The 22,334-nt window shown below is 39.0% G+C and overlaps 1 protein-coding gene across 5 annotated transcripts in view; it reads right to left on the bottom strand.

Annotated features, from left to right (window-relative positions):
- The window catches only part of DIAPH2 (diaphanous related formin 2), a 222,071-nt gene extending 207,735 nt beyond the window's left edge, over positions 1–14,336 (bottom strand). For 3 of the 5 annotated variants that reach the window (XM_084534183.1, XM_084534185.1, XM_084534186.1), the window contains exon 1: positions 14,063–14,335. In XM_084534183.1, coding sequence (XP_084390309.1) covers positions 14,063–14,185 — 123 coding nt within the window. In that variant the 5' untranslated portion in view covers positions 14,186–14,335. Of the gene's footprint in view, positions 1–14,062 lie in introns of all 5 variants that reach the window. The other 2 variants (XM_084534184.1, XM_084534187.1) reach the window with 1 other exon arrangement.
- Between the last annotated feature and the right edge of the window lie 7,998 nt (positions 14,337–22,334).

Here is a 22,334-nt window from a genome sequence, read left to right as displayed (position 1 = left end):
TTAACAACTCCACTTGCAATAAGGGTCCAGTAAGAAACAGTAACAACAGAAACAACAACAGAAAACTTGACACTGTAAGCACTGTTCAGCAAAAGCTAAAACACCAGTATGTTAACACTGTTTTGATCACAAATCTAGAACACGACACCACAAGGAGTGCTACAAAAAAAAAAAAAAAGCATAATAAAAAAATTAACTCCATCCCAGCCAGACTCAGATGAGACAGCTAGAATAAAATGTCTTTCTAGTCCAGATATTTACACCAATCCTTTTCCTTCATAACTGCAACATCTCAAACCTCTTCCTTCCACCCTCCAGTTCTCCTCTAGTTTCACTGTGTAAACTAAGATTTATTTATTCCAGTAGACTTTCTTAACGAAGACTGTTCATCAATAAGTCCAAGAGAAGTAAAATTCAACCATGATTTCAATCCAGAGACATCTATGTAAGCAAGAAGCTCTAGAACTCGGAATGTTTTAGCAATCACTTGTACTAGAAACATTCCCTATTCCCCCCCGCCTCCCCCCCTTTTTAAGTACTGTCAATCTCTCCCAGAACCTGCAGCAGGATAATCTACTCCATCTCTACATTTATATTGCATTTGTCACTCAAAATCCTCTGGGCAAAATACTGAGTACGAAATTAAGATACCAGACAACGTTGTATTTTTTTATTTTTTTTTTCCTCCATAGACATCAAGCCCACTTCTCAGAACTCCTTACGGTGCACTAGCTATGCTGCTGCCAGTAGCTACTCAAGATAAGCAACACATTTAACAGGTAGAAGTGAAACTGCAAGAAGTTGGAGGCAGAAGTAAGGTAGGTATATGCCCGTAGATTCTCACTGACACAGAGTTTTGACAGTCTCTTATACTAAGAAGCAAAACACAATATCTTGTAACTATTGCTTTCAGACTGATTTAAGAACATAAATGAAAAGTAGTTTACCTCCCTAGGAGAAAGCTTGAGATATCACAGTGTTTGCAGTCAGTCCTCTAGCATTAGTCTTTCAGCCCCCTATAAGATAGCCACAGCATTACAAGATGAAAAGAGATCAACCCTTTCCTAGCTTGTTAAAGACACAAACTTCCTGATTTTAACAGTATCTCAAAGGCAAAAGGTTTTGCAAGAACCTTTATGATTAAATATTTGCAAATAAGAGATCTTAATGTTGATACATAAAACCACACAATTTAAGAGGTCAGCATATCATCTCTTTTCCTCCTTGCTTGTTAATATTAGCACAAACTATGGAACTTGACCAATTCCTGTATCAAAGCACAAATTCCTACTGATTTACCTAAGTCTTTTCAGTGAAGGTGGAATTAAGTGACAGAGCTTTTTTCAACTAGAATGCCTTTCCATTCCACCAATACTTAAAAATATTTACTCCATCCAGTTTGTGTATTGCTGTTAGTATCCCACTACAGACAAATCACAATAAGGCACTCCAAAAAAGAACAGCATATACTAATGCAATTGCACCACTCAATTCTTTTGTCTTTAAAGGTCAGTTTCAACCTTGCTCATGTCCTAATAGGGACTACAAAGAAATTTTTACAACAGCTCACCACATCTTTTGGTATAAAGATCATGATTTCCTCATCAAAGCTGAGTTCACACTACTGAAGTAATAATATCAACATGCAAAGAATTAAATGATTTGAGATGATTAGCTTTTAATGTTAAGATCACAGCAAGTATATATTTTTTCATCCTTTTCTAATTTCTGTATTAGCAAAGCATTCCAGATCACATGGGAGCTGGCCATGAATTCTAAGTTGCAAAGATAACTCATAAACACCGTATTATATTTAAACGGTAGTTCGCTGTGTTCAGAGCTGTTACAATCAAGATTCTCACTTCCGACACAAAAATAAAATTAAAAGCAACTCACAGTTTACCACATATGTATAATGAAACACTGATCAATCAGCTGGGTAGCTTCTAAACCTTCAAGCAATTTTTACTCTATTGCTTGCCACTCAGCAAAATCACAGTGTGTTGTAATACCCTCTTCTGACCACAGGCTACAATTTCAGGTGAAGCAAACTGAAACATGACCTTCCTAGTTTTAAAAAAATAATAATCAGAAAGTCAAGAGAAGATGACTTTGTTTTTGTTTTTGAATTTACATGGACTTCAGTACTTGAAAGAGACATCGGCAAATTTGGCTCAATGGAAAGTGTTTTTTAACTTCTGGCCATCCTCTCAACCTGGTTGCAGGAAGCTCTCTGGCATTCCCCAATTACTGTACTTTCTTCCCACGTTCACGAGGAGACCGATCACTTACAATTGAGCAATACTAGGAAAATACGATATACAACTCCATGTCAAAGCCAGAAGGTTGCCCAGGGTGGTCATTATTAACAGCAGGGGGCACCAAGCCTTTAATGATAGAGCTAGAACATTGAACACATCAGCACTGCTCCCAGATTGAAGGGAAGAGAGACACAGGCTAGAGGCACATTAATAGCGTACAGCGGCCTTCACAAATGCCATTTGCTGATCCTCAAGGGATGAAGGAAAGGTGCACCTCCACACTCCGTCCCTGTGCAAGGGGAATACACAGACCCTAGGAAGCTTTCTGGTCTGACTTCAACAGAAGGTTGAGAGAAACTGAAATGGCTTCCTTATTTTTGTCTGATTTGACAGAACACTATTAACACTCCAAAAGCAAACGGACTAATCAAGAAACAGCATTTTTCCAGATGACATAAAAAAGCCTTTGCCAAAAAGCAAGTTAATTCAGAAGATGAAAATAGTAACTGTAAAGAAACTTAGATGAATTTTCTTCAACTCCTTCAAGAAACTTTTGTTATTTGTAGCTCAAAATAAGCTTGTTTCAGACAATGAGTCATTGATGTTCATCCATAAGCTTTAAAATCAGAGCAAAATTAAAAGGTGTAGCTCCACAGCAGTTTAAGCCAATAAAATTGCTGGTTGTGAGACACAAGGACAAGGGTGGCACTGGGAAAGCCACCAACTGGATCACATTAGACAATTGTAAAAAAATAATAATAATTCAGAAAGCCTATTAGGATGGTACAGTTTTCACATTAGCCAGTGCAAAGGAAGACAAAAATAAGTTCTGACATTTTCCAGAGCTACTGCTGGAATCCAAATAGTATCCACCAAGTTCCTACATCAACTGTATCAGACAAGTTCTCCTTAAAGCAGCACAGGATCAGCAGTTTATACCAGTATGCTACATGACTGGTGAGTTCTTTATATAGCACTTCATACATTCAACTTATTTACAGATTGGTGGAGCCATTCCCAAACAACACAGGTAAAAGTACAGCAGTAGGTTTTGATAAAGTTTCCATCTGTAAACTGAATATGATTTTCTTCTGACCTTTTAAATGACTAATCTGTGCATTCCTATTTGAGCTTCAGAAAAAGCTTGATAAAACAGTAGCTCCATTAAGGTTAGCTCACAGTATACTGAGATACTGAGATTGAAGCTAATTCCTGAATGACTTTTGAGATAAACAGTAACTGGTTAACATTTTACATTAAAGTATTTGTTTCATGAAATCATGGTAAAGGTTTAATAAAATTCACGTGTGTTCGTGGGTAATTTAAGCACATACCACTCTTCAGTACTATGACAAACTATCTGTTTTGCTTACCTTCCCCTCTAGCAGCATTTAATACTTTCCTCATAACCCATTACAAGCACCTGGAATCATGAATTCCTGCTCCTTCTTAACAGGAACTCTCAACTGTACTGAAGTCAAATGATCTTACTAGCTTCCTCATTATTATGTACAATATAATTCCTCTCTATTCACATGCTACTTCATTTCCTACTTCCCTGTAGGACAATCAATCTTCTCAGGAAGCTGCTATAAACAGGAAAGAATACAAAAAGGAGGAGAAAGCCCCTGTTTGTATCTCAGCAGCTGTAAATTCACTTTAAGCCACTGTTTTGACTACTGAGTTGCACTGTAGTCTACACATGCTGGTTATTACTGAACTTAAAATTTCTGTTCTTCAAGGAAAAGCTAAAGTCCATTGCTACAGCAGCATTACTCATTTTCCCAAATTTTACCATTATATTAAATGCATTATCAAATTCATTATTGAAAAAAAAAAAAAAAAAAGCAACTTCACAATTAACTTGTTTATGAAGAGACCAAATACAGGCCAACCAAACGTTTGCTCTTTGCTAGGAATTGTAGGAATTGTCTTGGAAGAAAGAACAATATTCTAAGGAGCTGTTGACATGGCCACTATAACCACAGTCCATGATTACTGGGTACAGACAAAATGAACACTGTTTGAGGGTAATTACCACTCCTTTGGCTCACTGCATCCCTTCCACTGCCAGTTCCTTTGCAAGGAACTGCTTTTGGTTGGCTGAGTTCTGTGGTATTTTGGTGCTGTGGTTTGCTTTGTTTTTAAATATTAAAAACAAATATAGATGTCCTCTCTTCTTCAAAGTCTATCAAACATAAAATTCTCAATTTTCAAGGAGCTGCCCAGTATTTGATTGGATTCTTGGTATGGGTTTTGTTAGCTTTTGCAACGTATTATGGGTCTTCTGCTTTATTGTTAAGTATATAAATTCTCTCCCAACAGCAACATTCTACTTTCTTTTAATCCTCTCCTCAAATGGTAGCAAAGGAATCATCAAGTAGACTGTGATATTTATTTCACTGTCTATGGTACTCACAAGAGCAAGAGGTATTCCAGGAAACCAACAGCATACTCAGTTAAGAGTCTTCCCAAAACTATCTCTGCATATAGCAGTAAGGAAAGTATACAGAAACTGAGACTGTCACTTCACAGGGATAATTAGACTATATACATGTATACCTGCATGCATTGCCAAGTGGGAAGCAAGTAAGCAGGAATAAAAAACAATATGCAAGGTTTGTGTGTAAGGACTGGAGAATTTTCTCAAATCAAACCGTTATCTCAATGACTTCAGAAGAACTCTCTCAAAGTTAACTAGTCACTGTTCATCTTAAAAAAAAAAAAAAAACAAAACAAAACATGCAACTTCAACTTGCAACAAATTATTAACCCCAGGTTAGAAGCATAGGGTTGTAGTTAAAATGGCTGCATGTCTATGAAAGGGTAAAAACAGACTAAGACTTCAGTAAAAGTGAATATAAGCCTTCTAAAGTTAAAAAAGTCTCTCTAGGGAATGGGAGGTAAAAGGTGGTGGCTTATTCTCATTACTCTTAACTGACCAAACTCAATAGCTTTATAATAGCTTTTACTCAGTCTGACCAGCTCCACAACATACCTAAATGAAAAGATCAGCTGCTTGCACTCAGGAGAACACAGGACAGGGAAGGAAGATGCACAGTAATTTGATGCACAACAAGTGTTGCTATCTAGCAAACTAGCTTTGTGCTGACGCTACACTGAAAGTAAAAAAGCTCAATTCATAGCTTGCGTGCAAGCATCAAATTGAGATCGAGTTGGCACTTAATATATCAAGAATTGCTTTGACATGTTTTTTCCAATGTAAGCATTCCAAAATGTTTTTTTCAAAAGCACTCCACAATAATAGTATTTAAAAAAGAAAAAAAAAAAAAAAAAAAGTTCCTTAAGAACTCAGAGCTCAGAAGTCAAGTACATGTATTTTTTTTAAAAACAAGCCTCAGAGATACAGGGCTTAATATGGCCCCGACAGACACAGTTGGCAGAAAAGCAAGAAACATGCAGTCAGCTCAATAAGCATTTAAACGATCCATTTACCACACCAGGAGCTTTACTGCATTCACTTGTAATGAAGTCCCAGAAGTTGATCCAATGACTATTGAAGTGATTAACCTAACAAGTAATTTCAGTCTATTTTCCCAGGAAAAAAACACTTCCAGATTTTCTTCCAAACCAAAACCAATTCACTTGCTTACTCTAGGTGCAGTAAACAGAATATGCTGACACTGACAAGCAATCCTGCCCGATACCAGTACAATAGCAAACACATGAACAGTTCTCTAATAAAGCATACCTGCCACTTTTTTTCCCCCCCAGGCACACAATATATGTACAGAAAGCTGTGTGGGTATCTTAAAAAAATTTTTTAATTACTCAGATGAACTTCTCACATCTAGTATTTTAGTAAATGAAGCTTAAGAAAGCCCACTTCAAAAGCTACACCTCCTATCAAGCAAAGCATGAGATGTATCTGACACTCAACTATCTTAATTCCTGTTCTTTTTTTCATAAATACTATGGTATTCAAGAAAGACCATTAAGGTATTAATTGCCAAGACTATTAGACTTGAAATTAAAATTAAGCCCAAAATAAATGCAACTCTGCAATGCTATTGTGTGCATGGCTCGAAAAACTAACTGTATATGGCATCAATACATATGCTTAGCTTGACAATTGAAGTACACTAAGAAATAGAATTTGATTATTTTCCCCATTTATACCACTGCTGACCACTGCAGTCCCAAACAGTCTTCTTTTTTTCTTCCTTAAGCAAATACTTCCCTGCTGTAATGCAACTGGAACACTGCATGTAACTAAGATTAATAACTGCCATGTTCTCATCTCCTCATGCAATCAAATGCAAACATCCAGCTCAGTTCCATTACGAAGACACAGTTATTTTTAAAGCAACTTCAATTCTATAGCAATACAAGTATATAACAGCAGAATATGAAGAACCAAAATGTAACAGTAAAACAAAAAGAAACTATACTGTATAAGAAATAACTATGTGTATCTAGAATCTACTGAACCTCACATTGTCTTTGTATGTGTTCCTCACAAGACCTACACTCATCAAAAAACAACAAAAAAAACACATCCTCGAAGGTCAATATTCTAATAACCATCATTAGCTCTTGCCACACCACTAACTGAAAGAATAATGACTACAAAACTAAAATTTCTCCTGACCAAAGTACTTTGCATCACAAACTATCACAAGATAACTGGCAAGCAGTTGATCATATTTAATACTGGTAATGGATGAACTTAGATAAACTGAAGGAAAAGGAATTCTAGTAAACAACCAAAGAAGAAAACAATTAGGGAGATTTTTGACTGGATCAGTCTCTTCATCCCATTTGTGCCAAACAGAATGGTCAGTATAGCACTGAGGTGGGAACAGAGACTAGGCCATCAATGCTGTCCAAGAATAGCTGATAGCCTCCTCTGCCTTTGAACAAATATTTTTAAGGCCACCTTTAATGTTCTACGCCTAAATAGCACAGTCTGTTCAAAGTCACAGATGTTGGTATTCAGTTCAAGAGACTTTCTAAAAAAAAACAAACAACTGCTTCAGCATTTCACTGATTGTCATCCTTTTCCTCCATACAATTAATTAGTAGGTAACAAGCTTTACAAACTGCAATTATTACTTTTGTCCAGCAAGATCCAGTTTATTTACCTATTAGAAAGTTACACTTGAAATCAGGAGGCCTACAGACACTTACTCTACTAAAACTGTAGGAAAAAGCTACTTCATTCACAAGACAGTAATGAGTTTGATACAAAGTAACAAGTAAGTTTATCCTAGTCCAAATTAGTTTTGTCTACTTGAAACTTTTAAGTTAGTACACAGACAAAGACTTTCAATTGTTAATGTTCTCTAAAAATTATCTTCTCTCCTATTATAAAGGGTTATAATGGTAAAGTTATTTCTCCAAAATGAAGTTATTAAATGATAAAAGATATTGAATTTAAAGAATGACCGTGGCACGCAAGTAGGAAAGAACTATGTAAAACCATTCATTTTAGTCATTTCCTAACTTCTTGTGGTTTTAAGGTTAAACAAGTAAACTGATGAATAACCAACTGAAACTGTCAGTTGCTTCAGCGGCAACGGACATCTTTTCTTCTACTTGGCCTCTAGAATTGGGCAGGGATTAAAAGAATTAGAGCAACTTTATTAGCCATTATTGTTTACCCCTAAAGAATTGCAATTGATGTGGAAAACATGAAGTCTTCTTGTAACCCACCCAACTTTTTTAAGCCTTAACCTCTTCCTTCTACTGGGTAATCAGCAATCACAATGCTTATAGGCTATTTGCAATACAAAAACAAAAGTTTGTACTCTAACTTGGATATTGGACACCACAATACTTCAGCTCTCAGAAAGCATCACTCCTGTATGACGAAAGCATCACTCTACAGCATGATATGCACACTGTTAGTTTTCATGGTAATTCTCTTCCGCGTTGCCTCAGTGAAATCTGGTTTGTTTGCAAAGCTTCCTGTATCGTATAGAATATCTCTACAGTTTTGTCTTACAAGTAGTAGTTCAGGAAGTTTAATTACCACAAACAGATAGGCTTATCACTGTAAGTATCACTTCATTTAAACAGTGTCAATATCAAATCACATTACAAGCTAAAGCTAGTCAGCACTAAGTATGTCCTGTTCTACCATATTAGAACCAGTGCCTGATCAGTATCCTTTTCTGCAACATAAGCAAGTTTTTTTTTAAGACATCAATACCAGTTGCTGGAATAAGTTGCAGCACCTTCTAAAACATACATATTTTAGGGGTATTTCAGGCATATACTTTAAGTGAGAATCCTCTACAGGCATTCACTGATTTTACTGAGACGCTATCATCTCAAATGTAATTTATTTTATTCATTTGCCAAAATCTTTGCTTAACATGATTCATAATTCATGAATTATGAGTCTTTTCTTATGTGGTCTTTCCTGTGCAAAAGAGCACATTCTCTCTCCACAGGAGAATGACACCCAACAGGCTGAGGTAAACAAGGTGGTGCTCCTACAGAGCACTGCCCAACAGTGACCGATACTACTGACAGCTCATTTCTGCCCTGCATTCCTGCCCTGACGTGCGTTTCCTAGCTATGTTACTCCACCCATCTGCCAAGTACACTCAGTTTACTTCTGCATTCAAGCTAATAGATAAGGCTTTTATTCCACTTTTTGACACTAGCTTGTAGCACATTAGTCAGAATCCTGGGTCCATACTTTTTGATTCATCTCAGAGCTCACACTGTTTAAAAAGACTTCAATATGAAGCATAAGTGATTTCTACTTTTAAACTAAAGTATGAGTTGCTCCTTGTAAGATGAATCATCAAAACCACGTCACCAGATCTACTTGCATTCCAATTAAATAACCTTTCTCTTACCCCTAAGGTTTTGATTTTTTTACCCCATGTTATACAAGCTGTCTCTATCAATCTACTTTTAAAGACAGCATGATACTCACACCACAGCCCTTTTCAGAAATAAAGTTTGTAGCTAAGTGAAGCATCTATCACTGAACAACTAACACACAAATCAGAAATTAACTTGAGGGTAAAGAAGCATGCTTTTAGCATGATACTTAGCCACTATATGCACAGATATACTTCTATTTATGCCAATACAAAACCAAGAGGATATATTATAAAACACAATTCAGACAAAAAATACTGACCATAGTAAGTTCTAGCTAGACAGCATTCAAATAGCCAGGAAACACCACATACCCTGTTATAACATCCCTTTTCAAGCACTGATTTGTACCATCACATTTGAAAGAATCTCAGGTCTCTAGTCCTAATTGTATGTTGACCCTCAAGAAGCAGGGTCAAGATAAGATTCAAACCAAGCTGCTCAAGGCTTTGTCCAGGTTTACAGGCCATGAAAACACCCAAGGATCAATATTCCAAGTATCTCTGATCAACCAGAGCTTGATTACCCTTCAAATGATCTTTTCCCTTCAAACCTAGTCAGAATCTCTTGTTCCAGTTTATAACCACTGTTTCCCATTCTCATAGCATGAACTTCTGTAAAAAGCCTGGCTTTAAACTCTGAGAAGACTGAAGATGATGAACAACTAGAAGAGCCTTTGGGTTCAGCAAAGTTAGGAAAGCTATGTCCAATCAGATGCGACACTTTCAAGCACTTAACTGTTTCCTATGTAGCCAATAGATACTTCCAGTGTTAAGAACAACAAACAATGTCCAAGTTAAGGACTAACAAATACAAATGCCAGCAATTTCCCTGACAACCTTAGTCTGTTTCTCCTAGTACAGCAGGCATACTTTTAAACAAGCAAAACAAGCATGTTGCCAAAACCAAGCTAAGAATGTGGCTGTTCACTGTTGTCGCATGCCAGCCTATCCTCAGGGCTGGCATGAGATCACATGATTGTTTGCCAAAGCAATTTAATTTTTTCTTGCCCATTTCACTGCAAACAAAAATAATGACAAAAAAAAACTGGGCACTCATTCCCACCTCCAGTCCTTGTGACAGCACAAAATGATGTGGGAAAAAAATGAAATCGGAACTCTTCCACCAGCTGCAACGTGTCAAGGTGCTCAAACTAGGCTACCAAATTTTAATAAAATACTCCAGTTTACACACTACTGGTACTAAACTGGGAGCTAAATTCTAATTGTGCAGTTCTGTCAAATTCAACAAGTTATATTAAACTTAAATGACTTCCAAAATGACCCAAAGCAGAAAAAAAGAAAAATGAGTTCTAATATAGCCCATCTTCAATTATTTGTGTGTGAATATGCATCAATTTAATTATCTAACAGAACTATTTTATAGAATTGTTTGTGTTAGATGGGACCTTAAAGGTCACCCGGTTCCAACCCCCTGCCATAGGCAGGGACACCTCCCACCAGACCAGGTGGATAGATGATGGAAAGGCAGTGGACATGGTGAATCTTGATTTTAGTAAAGCCTTTGACACCATCTCCCACAGCATCCTCACAGCTAAACTGAAGAAGTGTGGTCTGGACAATCAGGTAGCGAGATGGACTGTGAACTGGCTGAAGCCAGAAGGTTAATGGTTAATGGGACAGAGTCAAGTTGGAGTCCTGCACCTAGTGGAGTCCCTCAAGGGTTGGTACTGGGACCAGTATTGTTCAGTATATTCATCGATGACCTGGGTGAGGGAATGGAGTGCACCATCAGCAAGTTTGGAGTGGCTGACATGCCAGAAGGCTGTGCTGCCATCCAGCAGAACCTCGACAAGTTGGAGAATTTGATGGTGACAAACTTAATGAAATATACTGAGGGTAAGTGTAGAGTCCTGCATCTGGGTAAGAACAACCCCAGACACCAGTATAAGTTGGGGACTGTCCTGTTGGAGAGCAGTGAATGGGAGGGGGACCTGGGGGTCCTGGTGGACAGTGGGATGACCATGAGCCATCACTGTGCCCTTGTGGCCCAGAAGGCCAGTATCTTTGTGGGGTGAATTAGAAGGGGTGTGGTTAGTAGATTGAGAGACGTTCTACTTCCCCTCTACTCCACCCTAGTGAGACCACATCTAGAATATTGCATCCAGTTCCGGGCCCCTCTGTTCAAGAAGGACAGGGAACTGCTTGAAAGAGTCCAGCACAAAGGCACGAGGATGATTAAGGGAGTGGAGCATCTCCCTTACAAGGAAAGGCTGAGGGAACTGTGTCTCTTTAGCTTAGAGAAGAGGAGACTGAGGGGTGACCTTATTAACGTTTATAAACATGTAAAAGGTGACCGTCAGGAGGATGGGGCCAGACTCTTCTTGGTGATACCCAATGACAGGACAAGGGACAATGGGTGCAAGCTGGAACATAGGACATTCGCCTTAAATATGAAATTAAGCTTTTTCATGGTGAATGTGACAAAGCACTTGAACCAACTGCCCAGGGGAGTTGTGGAGTCTCCTTCTCTGGAGACATTCAAAACCCACTGGTTTGCGCTCCTGCGTGACGTGATTTAGGGATTCCTGCTGTGGCAGGGGATTGGACTAGATGACCTTTCAAGATCCCTTCCAATCCCTAAAATTCTGTGATTCTGTGCCCAAAGCCAATCCAGCCTGGCCTTGGGCACTGCCACAGATGGAGCTTCGCTGGGCAGCCTGGGACAGGGCCTCACCACCTTCATTGTGAAGTATTTCTTCCTTATATTTCATCTAACTCTCCCCTCTTTTATTTTAAAGCCATTGCCCTGTGTCCTAACACTACACCCCTGACAAAGAGCCCCTTCCCAGCTTTTCTGTAGGCCCCTTCAGGTACTGGAAGGATGCTATAAGGTCTCCACTGAGCCTTCTTTTCTCCAGGATGAACAACCCCAGCTCTCAGCCCATCTTCATAAGAGAGGTGCTCCAGCCCCTTGATCATCTTTGTGGCCCTCCTCTGGACTCCTTCTAATACTTCCATGTCCATCTTTAGCTGGGAGCCCCAGAGCTGAATGCAGTGCTCCAGGCGGGGTCTCATGAGAGCAGAGCGGAGGGGGACAATCCCCTCCCTTGCCCTGCCAGACATGCTGCTTTGGATGCAGCCCAGGGTATGTTTGGCTTTCTGGGCTGCAAGCATAGATTGTTGGCTCATATCAAGCTTCTCATCAACCAACACCCCCAGGTCCTTCTCATCAGGTCTCTCAACCCACTCTTTGCCCAGCCTGGATTAGTGCTTGGGATTACCCCAACCCAGGTCCAGGACTTTGTGAAATTCAGCATGGCCAAATGAAGAGTTTGCACAAGCCCACCTGTCATACCTGACATGGTCCCTGCAAATGGCAGCCCTTTCCTCCAGTGTATCAAAAACTTTATTTACACTGATTTGTAATTCAAACCATCTTTTTCATTACTAGTGCCAATTATATCTCCGAAGTCTAGTCTTACTGGCATTTTTTCTTGATTGACTGGGAGTAAATGAGGCTTTGCACCTTTTAAAAGACAAAAATGAAGAAACCTACATCATTATACTGAACCACATCAAGCACTGCTGCCTCCCTTTTACCTTCAGACAGACATGGATATGAAGCAGAAAACCCGCATCTCCTCCTAGAATCCCTTCCCCCTCCCCCCCCACAAAAAAAAAAAAAAAAACAAAAAAAAAACACTTTGGCTTTCCCAGCTCCACCTCTTCTGGAGCCACAGACAAACTTTTTTTTTTTTAAATCATTTCCCCTACAGGGTATATATACAAGCAGCTTTTCTAGCTAGTTTAGGTACAAAGTTTGTTTTTATTCATACTGTATAAGGAAGTAAGAGCTTGTTCCTAGTAACACCATTAAAGAAAATAAAACAGCATATTTGGTTATGTTCCCTTAAGATAGTCACCCTTAATACAGAGTTCAAGTTATTTAATGTTTTTTTCTGACACCCTTTTAAATAATCACCACTTTCAGTATATTTTAATGCATTACACATTATGGATTTATTATCTTCCCTCCATGCATTCCAATTGAGTTTTCAACGAGAAAAAAAAGGAGTTTCCAGGCTAATCAGCCCAAGGTTCTTCCATACCATACCTGAGAAGAGGACTGCAAGGTGGGAGCACACAGGTATTGACTAAGTTTTACTATTACCTGTGAAAAGCCATGCAAGACTATACAATGAAGTTTGTAACTAGGACTATATTCACTATGAAGAGTCCAGTAAGCATTAGCATCCACTACACCACTTTTCTGGAAATCCAATCAGAAGGCTAAGGTAAAATACGTTACTTCAATACAAACCCAAATAAGTGTGAGTACAGAAATTAACGATACAAAGTAAACACTATTGCAGTAACCATTTCTGCTGCTCCCACATTTATAACTTGCGATATACTGCAGGGCTGTTGGCTGTGAAATGCACCTGTGTTTCAGGTTATCAGGTAGAATCCATAGCCCTAAAGAGGATTTGTGCACTCAAAAGCTGGCCTCTACCGATTGTCAAAAAAAAAAAAAAAAAAAAAAAAAAGGAAATGGAGAATTTCCAAAAATTTTCTTGCCCGCGCACCACCGCCCCCAAAAAGCGCTACAAAACCGCATTAATTCCGTAGTTCCCTCGGGAAGCACGCGGCTGGCATCAGCACCGCCGACGCGCTGGGTGCTCCCGCAGCCTCTCCCCGCCCGGGCGGCCCCAGCTGCGCCCGGCTCCGGCCCCAGCCCCGGCCCCGGCCCCGCCAGGCCCGCAGCGCGCCCCCTTCCAGCTGTCACCGGTCCCTACGGCAGCGCCCCAGACCTCGCGGGCTGTTTTATTGTTATTATTGTTATTTCTGTTATCTCTAAGCCTGCCGTTCCCACGGCCCCGGCCGCCCGCCGGGCCCCACGTCCTCCCACCGGGAAGCCGCAGGGCGGCGGCCGGCCGCCTCCCCCGCCCGCCTTCCTCGTTCCCCGCCGCCCCTCACCAGCTTGGGCTTGTTCCGGCTCTCCTCCTCCGCGGCGCGCCCGCCCCGCTTCGGGTTCATCCTGCCGGAGCCCAAGGGCTCCTCGCCGCCGCCGCCAGCGCCCGGGGCCCCTTGGCCCTCCATCCTCCCGCCGACTCGGCGCTAACCACCCTTCTTCCGTAGCCGGGGCCGCGTCCTCAAGGCCCCATGGGGCCGCCGCGCGCGCGGCCGGGCGTTTCCTCGTCCCCTCCCCGGCGCAGCCGGAGCAGTTCCTGGAGCCGCTGCCCCGCCGCCGCCTCCGGCCGCCGAACGCCTCCCTCGGCGCAGGCGCGCGCGCAGCGGGCCGCCCTTGTTGCGCATGAGTCGGGGCGCGGCGCATGCTCTGGCAGCGCGGGCGGGAGGGCGCTGGGGTGGGGTGGCGGCGCCCGGCTAGGAAATGGCGGAGCGCGGGGCTGCGGGACGGCGCTGGGAAGGGGAAGCCAAGCTGACTGGCGCCGTGCTGGGGTTGTGCGGAGGGCTCCTAGCTCAGCCCTGCCTCAGACGGGTTGTTGGGAGAAGGAGAGGCCGAGTCTGCTGCCTGGCACGACCGGGGAGAGCTGGGGTGGCCGGAGCCCGCTGTGGTAGCAGGGGCTCCTGAGAACATGGGGCGGCAGGCGATGGCTGGGGCAGGAGGGATTCGCCCGTAAACCCCGGCCTCGGCGGCCTCTGCTTCACGCAGCAGCGCTGGGCCCCATGCACAAGCGCTGACACTTCCCACGCAGGGTTTTTCACGAGGTGATTGTGGCTTCAGCATGTTTCCCTGTGTCTTATTTTAGAAACACACTATGCACGGCAGTTAACTGTGCTCCCTTTTGAGGCTTGTACACATGTTCATGTTTGATAACATCAAAAGAAACTGCTTGAAGTCTTTCTTTACAGTAGAGATTCCATTTGGCTGGGCCTCATGGATGTCCCTGTATTAACAGAAGTATTATTAAAACAACAACAAAAAAATATGTTGGCATAACTGAATGTATGTTTGTTAAAGTATACCAGGAAAACAAACAAAATGTGGTGGTGTGATGGGATAAGGACAATCCACAAATCTTTGGAGTCCACATCTAGATAAAAACCTGTTACTTCACTGACCTCTAACAAAAGAGTAGTGCCAATTCATGTAATTAAAGCATGCCTGATTCATGAGATTCATGTAGCAGTCTTGCATTTCTTTAGACTCCCCAAGAATAGCTTCAGTACCAGATGAAATAATAATAAAAAAAATACAACAGTGGAAGCCTGTAGACAAAATCTGACAATGCCATCTTTCAAATAAAATCCCTGGTCTAAAACTTGTAGGACTCTTAATATCTGAGTAAAATCTTTGCAGAAGTTTAAAGGCCTTAGACTTAGCCAGCTCAGTGAAGGTACTCAAATCCAAACTTCCCTTGGGCATGTGACTTCTTAGTACACATTCTCTTCTGATCTTATTTTTCTTATTTTCATAGTACGTATTTGGACACAGTTTATGCTACCTTAACTACACAGAATTTCCAAACTAATCAAGTAATCATGAATTTAAACACTTGTTTCTCATGACAAGCAGTAAGTTATTTCAAGCAACATCAGTGTAACATCATTCTACAGCAACAGTTTAACAACAATTTTGCCAGTTTTGGTTAAAAAAAAAAAAAAATCGTATCTGTTTTCCTCAGTGAGCTCTAATGCCCATTTGGCTTTGTTTCTGTGCTATCTTAATTGTATTAAGCAGCAACAATTAAGCTATCTTAATTGTATTAAGCAGCAACCATAAATAGAGGAGACTCTTTGTAGAGTCAGAGCAAACAATTTCTAATTGCCTGATGTTTCTGTACACAAATTTAGGAGTTTGAATTAAAACTTTGCAGCACTATTTGTTCAGCATAACTAAAATATTCAAGAACATTGTTTTACGCAAATATTCTGAGTTTGCCATGAAGCTAACTGCTTTAGTCAAGTCTTCTCCAGTGAAACTTAGATCGGACTAAGCTCTAAGATAAAAAAGCAGCAGACAAAACATTACAAAAAATACCTCACAGGATTAGCAAAAACAAGTATACGTGGCAGAGCTCAAAAGATCAACCAATTGTACATTTAAGCTTGGAGTTAATTTAATTTTAGGTGGAGTAAAAGAGATTACATATGTGATCTTTCTAAACAAAAGAAGAGAAAATGCACTGAATTCAGGTTTAGGGACTATGCATATTAAATTGAAAATAAACCCCAAAATATTTACTACTTCAAGGGCTGTTAGGCAGTAGTAGCTGTACCGTGACTAAGTGGAGAAAAGATGTGCAGCCATCAGGCTGCTACTCCACAAGTAGTCATACTTCCTCTTCCTACTGCCATTTGCTGCTCTCCTGGAATAAATGTCTGACTAGTTAGCACAACTATTTTTTTTCCTCTTTCACCTCCAATTTACAAATATTTAGCAAATCTCCCCATAGAGCGCTCAGCTCAGGTCATTGAGTTGTACTTACATTGCTACAGGATTTTCTGGAGGCTGCTTTTGAATAGATTACTATAAATCAAGCACTACTGGGATGACTTCAGTCTCCTCAGCACAAGTTAAAGCCAACCATATTCTTTTTGACAATATTTTTAGTTATACTCCAGAATGTCAGTATTCCTATTATTTTTTCTTGTTTCAAGGACCAAGAAACAAGTATACAGTATATATAAATTAACAACTTACAAGCATGTAAACTCTGCAAGCAATTTTAAGCAAAAGGAATGAGGTGATAAAATGCAATGATCCCAGTTAGGAAAATATAAATGGAAAAGCCCCTCTGCAGGAAAATATATAGAACAAACAAAACAACAACATGTAATAACAGCAAACAGAAAACCACAACTGTGCTTAAGGCAACCAGACGAACCTCAGATCATTTTGGCAGTTGGTTTGCAATACAGTGTTTTGGCCCATCTCCGAGAGCAACATAGTATGGCCTAAGGGTGGAAACTAGTATTTGTACAAATTGTTGTTAACTTCACTTCATCTCTGAAGAAAAATTAGTAATACATTTATTAAAAATTGTTTTGCAATATTAAAAATATGTAGCTACAGAAGGTCACTGCTATGTGGGTGGTAACATTTCTTTGTGGTTTCTCAAGTAATCTCAGCCACTTAACAGCTACATGACAGAAAATGACATCTATATAAAAAGAAAAAACAAACAAACAAACAAAAAAACGATTGTCTTACAGCAAAATGATCATTAACTGATAAACATGAGATATTTTGAGACTCCAACATGCTATTTTATACATGAATTTAAACAAAGCTTTTTGAAGATGACTGTTGGATCCAGCAATGTAAGAACTTAACGTTCTTAACACTCTCCCTTTAGACATATGAAAAAATACAGCTGTACAAGTTTACAGAAGCCACATACTGCAAAAATATCTGAAAAAAAATAAAGGGTTCTGAGTTTATGAGTTATAAATTCAAAGACAGAATTTCCATTTACCCAGGCATTTATCCATTTCCATGACACAGGCTTCTGCTTAAAATAGCCATTCTAAAATAGCTGCAGTCAACTGATCACCAAACAAGCTACTTAAGTTTTAGTCCTTGAAAAAATGTTCTATTCTACAGTGGTGTAGTCTTGAAGAAATAAGTTAACAAGCTTGAAACCTATGTCCTAACTGTAGAGGGTGGCAGAAGTTGGAATGGAGAAAGGGGAAAAAAAAAAAAAGGAATTGTTCTGCATATAACCACAAGAGAAAACAAACTGTATTTAACTTAACCACAAACAGGAAACATGCTTCTAAGTCACCCACTAGTATGTATTTAAGCTTTTCATCCAGAATCCATGTATCATTAGTACAAACACTGTACAACGCAAGATATACCACAATCCTTCAACTACTCATATACAACTGTAGACTTTTTTCAATGTATTGTTTCCACTCCTGATCATCATCACAGCAGTCAGTTTTCACTTTCCTGTCCCTGTTAAATGGATTGCAAAGTGATCTGTGTTAAAATTTAGCTTATTTAAAAATGACTAACCTCACTCAACAATCCTTGATTTTGCCTATCATAAGGTCTCAGAAATACCTAGCTTTTCTTTTGTATCAGTGCAGGTAAAAGTGTGCGTAAATTCCCAATATTATTCAGCTGTTCCTTCCAGGAATTCAAGACCCTCTCTAATCTGGCTCAGTTGCGTAATCTAGACTCTGACTGCTTACAAAATTGCTAAATTGTGAGGAACAGCGGAACAGCTGTGAGAGACTATAAAAGAGAGCCAGAGGAAAAAAAAAAAAAAAAAAAAAAAAAAAAAAAGCAGAATTGCAGCTTGAGATTGGGTTGATTCTAGTTTTAGGATTAAAAAACAAAAATGCTAACATGGAAGTACTTAAAATCCCTACTGAAAACACTAGGGACTTAATGGAATGTAGTTACATAGTGGTAGTAAGGTTGTGTTGTTGCAAACAATGAAAATAGTACTTCATCTCCCTTACTTCTGCTTTTTTATTCTCCAAGGATTTTTTCTGAGTGTTTTACAAGCATAGTGGCTGTACTAATCTTCTCATGGTAACTTGTTAACTTTAAGCTACTTTATTACGTGTGATAACGTCGACGTGATTTTATTACATTTTGAAGTTGCATTCGTATTCTGTTCAACCCATCTATTTTGTGGTGGGAAATGTTACAATGTGACTGAAGCAGTGATGTACAATGTATTTTAGTAGAGCTATCAGCTTGTATTATTTAAGTACAGAAAGCAATGTGTACTGGATGTGTTTCCATAGAAAGTGTCAGGTTGTGGTGTTTTTCATTTCATAACAGCAAAAAAGCTTTTCTGGATTTCATTGCTTTTAAAGAAACCAGTTGATACATTGATAAATGTTTTTGTTTATTTCTGGTCCTTTTTGGGTCTTAGTGATACTTGAAACTGATATTTGTAGGCCATTCTGTGAGTTTACACCTTCTAAATGGCGTTGCTGTTTTGATTAGCTGTATATTCCTATTTAACAAACCTAATGTAAATGTAAAAAGCTTAATTTTCTTAAAAGCTTGTAAGTAATTGATAAAGCAATTTTGTTAGTATGATTCAAATCTTCCTTTTCATCCTTTGTGTTTTAACGGTCTAATCTTAGTATAAGTTTATTAGTCATGGTTAGCCAATTAAATTAATTCCTGAAATTACTTCTTGAAAACAAATCAGCGCTTTAACAAAACTAATTATTTTTCTTTATTTCTTGTAAATGAATGCATGTCACAAGACAGTATCTACAGGTAAGAATCTGTACTTTTAACTTATTGAGTAGTAGTTGCTACTAGTAGCAGTATATTGAGATGAACTGCAGTGTTAGTTTGTAAGTGTAGGAAAAATAGTAAAAAAAGTTCATGTAGTGAACTCAGATTCTGTCCTGAAACAATCTAACTGCTACATCCTTCTAATCGAAGGAAGGTGTCATTATCTGAACCTACAATAAAACAGTCTTTCTTTCAGAGGAATGATGGCAAAAGTATTGATAGTTTTCCAGTCTCTCTTAACAGTGTAATTTAATGATGATGTTTTCTTGTTGGGCATTGACAGACATTCAGGCAGGCTTGAGTGGGTGTGACAGTGCATACCCTGAAAGCGGATTCACATTGTTTATACATTAGGAATAGCAGTCTTTAATTTCTGCATAGACAGGTATTGCAAATTCCTTGTTTCTCTGGATTGTATAAAGCACCATGTTTCCTGTTTGTTTTTCTAGCAATATGCAAGTATATTTATTTGTATCTAGTACCTGGTTAAACGAGCACTGACTGTGAGCTTGTTCCAACAGGCTAAGGCAGGTTAAGAATTCTGATGTATCAGTTACCCAACATCACCTTTGTCTTACTGAAAAAGCCGTGAGTCAGTATATTACAAATAGCAATGACATCATGTTGCTTAAACTCTGAACTGATTAGTCGGAGTTCATGTGATCCTCAGTATTAAGGCACACCTAAACAAGCTAACATAGTGGAGCATGCTGTAGGAACTTTGAAAACACTGCTTTTGCAGTACATCTTACAGCGCTTACTTTTTCCTGTTATCCTTTTAGGAGAGGTCTTTGTGGTTGCCTTTATGACAGAAAAAGAATTCTGTAAAAACTAGGCTTCAGAACATAGTACTTGTGTTTTTCTGTGTATTTCTTGTGTGATGAGTCACTAAATCAGTTAATGTAGTCGTATAGTCACTTGTTTATGGTTGAACAGGCTCAAGTTAAAAATACTTTAATTATATGAATGCTTAAATAAGGGGAAAGACATAATTGGGAACAACTCCCAGGTTTCTTTAAAAACTGAGACATTATTTTAAGTTTTATAATACATCTTTTTTTGAGACTCAGGTGCTATGTCAGTTATGTCATGCTCCCTGAAATCGTCAACAGTAACTTCCATAGTCTTCAATAGTATTCTATTTATTGTCATAGGAGAGCTAATCAACTAAACATTCTTCAGCTGCTAAATACAGCCAACAAGCTGCTTATGAGTCAAGACTGGAAGATAATTCTGCTGCATATAAGTACAAACTTCATTGGCTAGCTGTCATGTTCCCTGTGTGAACAAATACCAACATCTTTGGCCTTTTTTTTTTTTGGCATTCTAGGTTAACATTCTGGTGAGCCATGTTTTCAGTAGTTTGTAGTAAGCTTATACTTGTTAAGGACTGCAATTGTCATACAATCATTCTAGAGTATAATGCACAGCAAGCTTGGAAATTTACACTGCTATATCCGTGGCTACTTACTAATTAGCCTTTCAAATGTTCATGAATCTAATTTCCATACAGAGCAGCAGTTCAGGGCAAGTTACTAGATAAACACAGTGATTACCTGAAAACAGAGCTACATAATTTTATAGCAGTTTTGAAAATTTTTGCATTTTGTTGCACTTATATTAGGGAGGAACGCTGCATTGTAAACTTGTACTTTTACTTTAAGGGACATGAGGTATGAGTGCTACTTAACCTCTTTATAGAGACTCTGAAATTACTTTCTGCCAATTACAGTAGTTATGGAAAAACAAACTTTTTTCTTTTGTCATTTATTTCTATTAATTCTTTTATATTCAATAAATAAATAAATAAAATAGAAAAGGCGCTCATTGTCAACTGCTTGGTAGAATTCCTTAAATCTAATACTGACTTTGAAAGATAAGTGATCACTCAAGTATGTCCAATGCTCACACTTACTTCTGTGTAAATTTTATGTATAAAATAAGCTATCACAATAAGAAGCTTGCTATCATATCAGATTAGTGGATCAAGAGTACTCTACAGCTAAGCAGCTGCACACTTAGTTGAGATAAAGGAAACCATCATTGTTTATTTGGAGCTTTGGAGCATGTTATAACGCTGTTTTTCCTGTATAGTAATGCATAGTCAGTAGCCATGAACAAACTAGCAGCCTGATGGATATCAAATGAGGAAAAAAATTAGTTATATTGGCAACCTGTTTCAGAGCTGTTTTTATCTTAGAGTTTACATTTGTCTGAGATGTACTGACCTGCTTCTTTCAAGAGCTATTAAAATTTCTCCAGTGTGAAGTGAAACTTATCTCACTTCAGAAATACATCTGTGCTGACTCATCAGTGGGGCAGAACTGTTCCATCCTTTAGATCTGTTTGTTATAACATATGCTGAGTTCACAGCAGCTGCATAGCTTTCCAAACTGTGATGAAAGATGAGAGAAGGAACAGTAGAATGGGAGAACCTAATCTCTGAAGGTTTAGGGATCTTTTGAATGTGGGCTTCCCATAGCTACCTTGCTTAGAAAAAGTTGATATTCTTTGGCAATCCCTGGCTGCGGTTCTGTTTTCTAGCTCTCAGCTTCTCCTGGTTTTGGCTGCTCCTGGCATTGCCCATTTAGTCAAGGAATTCACTGTATTGTGCCTTTAATGAAGCCAGTTTTCTTGTGAAATGACAGCACCATTATGCGGTTTTCATGCAACTGGCACACCAAATGCATTCAACTAGTGTCACAGTAAAAGAACATCATTGTAAGGGGAGACCAGGGAGGTAGTACCTTTTTTTTTTTTTTTTTTTTTTTTTGGGGGGGGGAGGGAAATCAAAACGTAAATGTTAAATGTCACAAGCACATGCTGGACCTATGTGAATAATAAAGAACAAGTATTTATAAAAAGAAAGTATTTGGACTTTACATAATTTTTCCTGGGGTTTTGTGTGCGCTTTTTTGTGTATTTTTACTTCTAGCTAAATACGTCAGAATGTAAAAAGAAGTGCTTTCTTAGTAGATAAACTTAATATTATGAAAAATGTAACAAGTTTAC

Source organism: Aythya ferina (assembly GCF_964211825.1).
Source record: "Aythya ferina genome assembly, chromosome: 13".
In the NCBI taxonomy this organism is placed as follows: Eukaryota; Metazoa; Chordata; class Aves; order Anseriformes; family Anatidae; genus Aythya; species Aythya ferina.
This window is presented reverse-complemented; position numbering and strand designations above follow the sequence as displayed.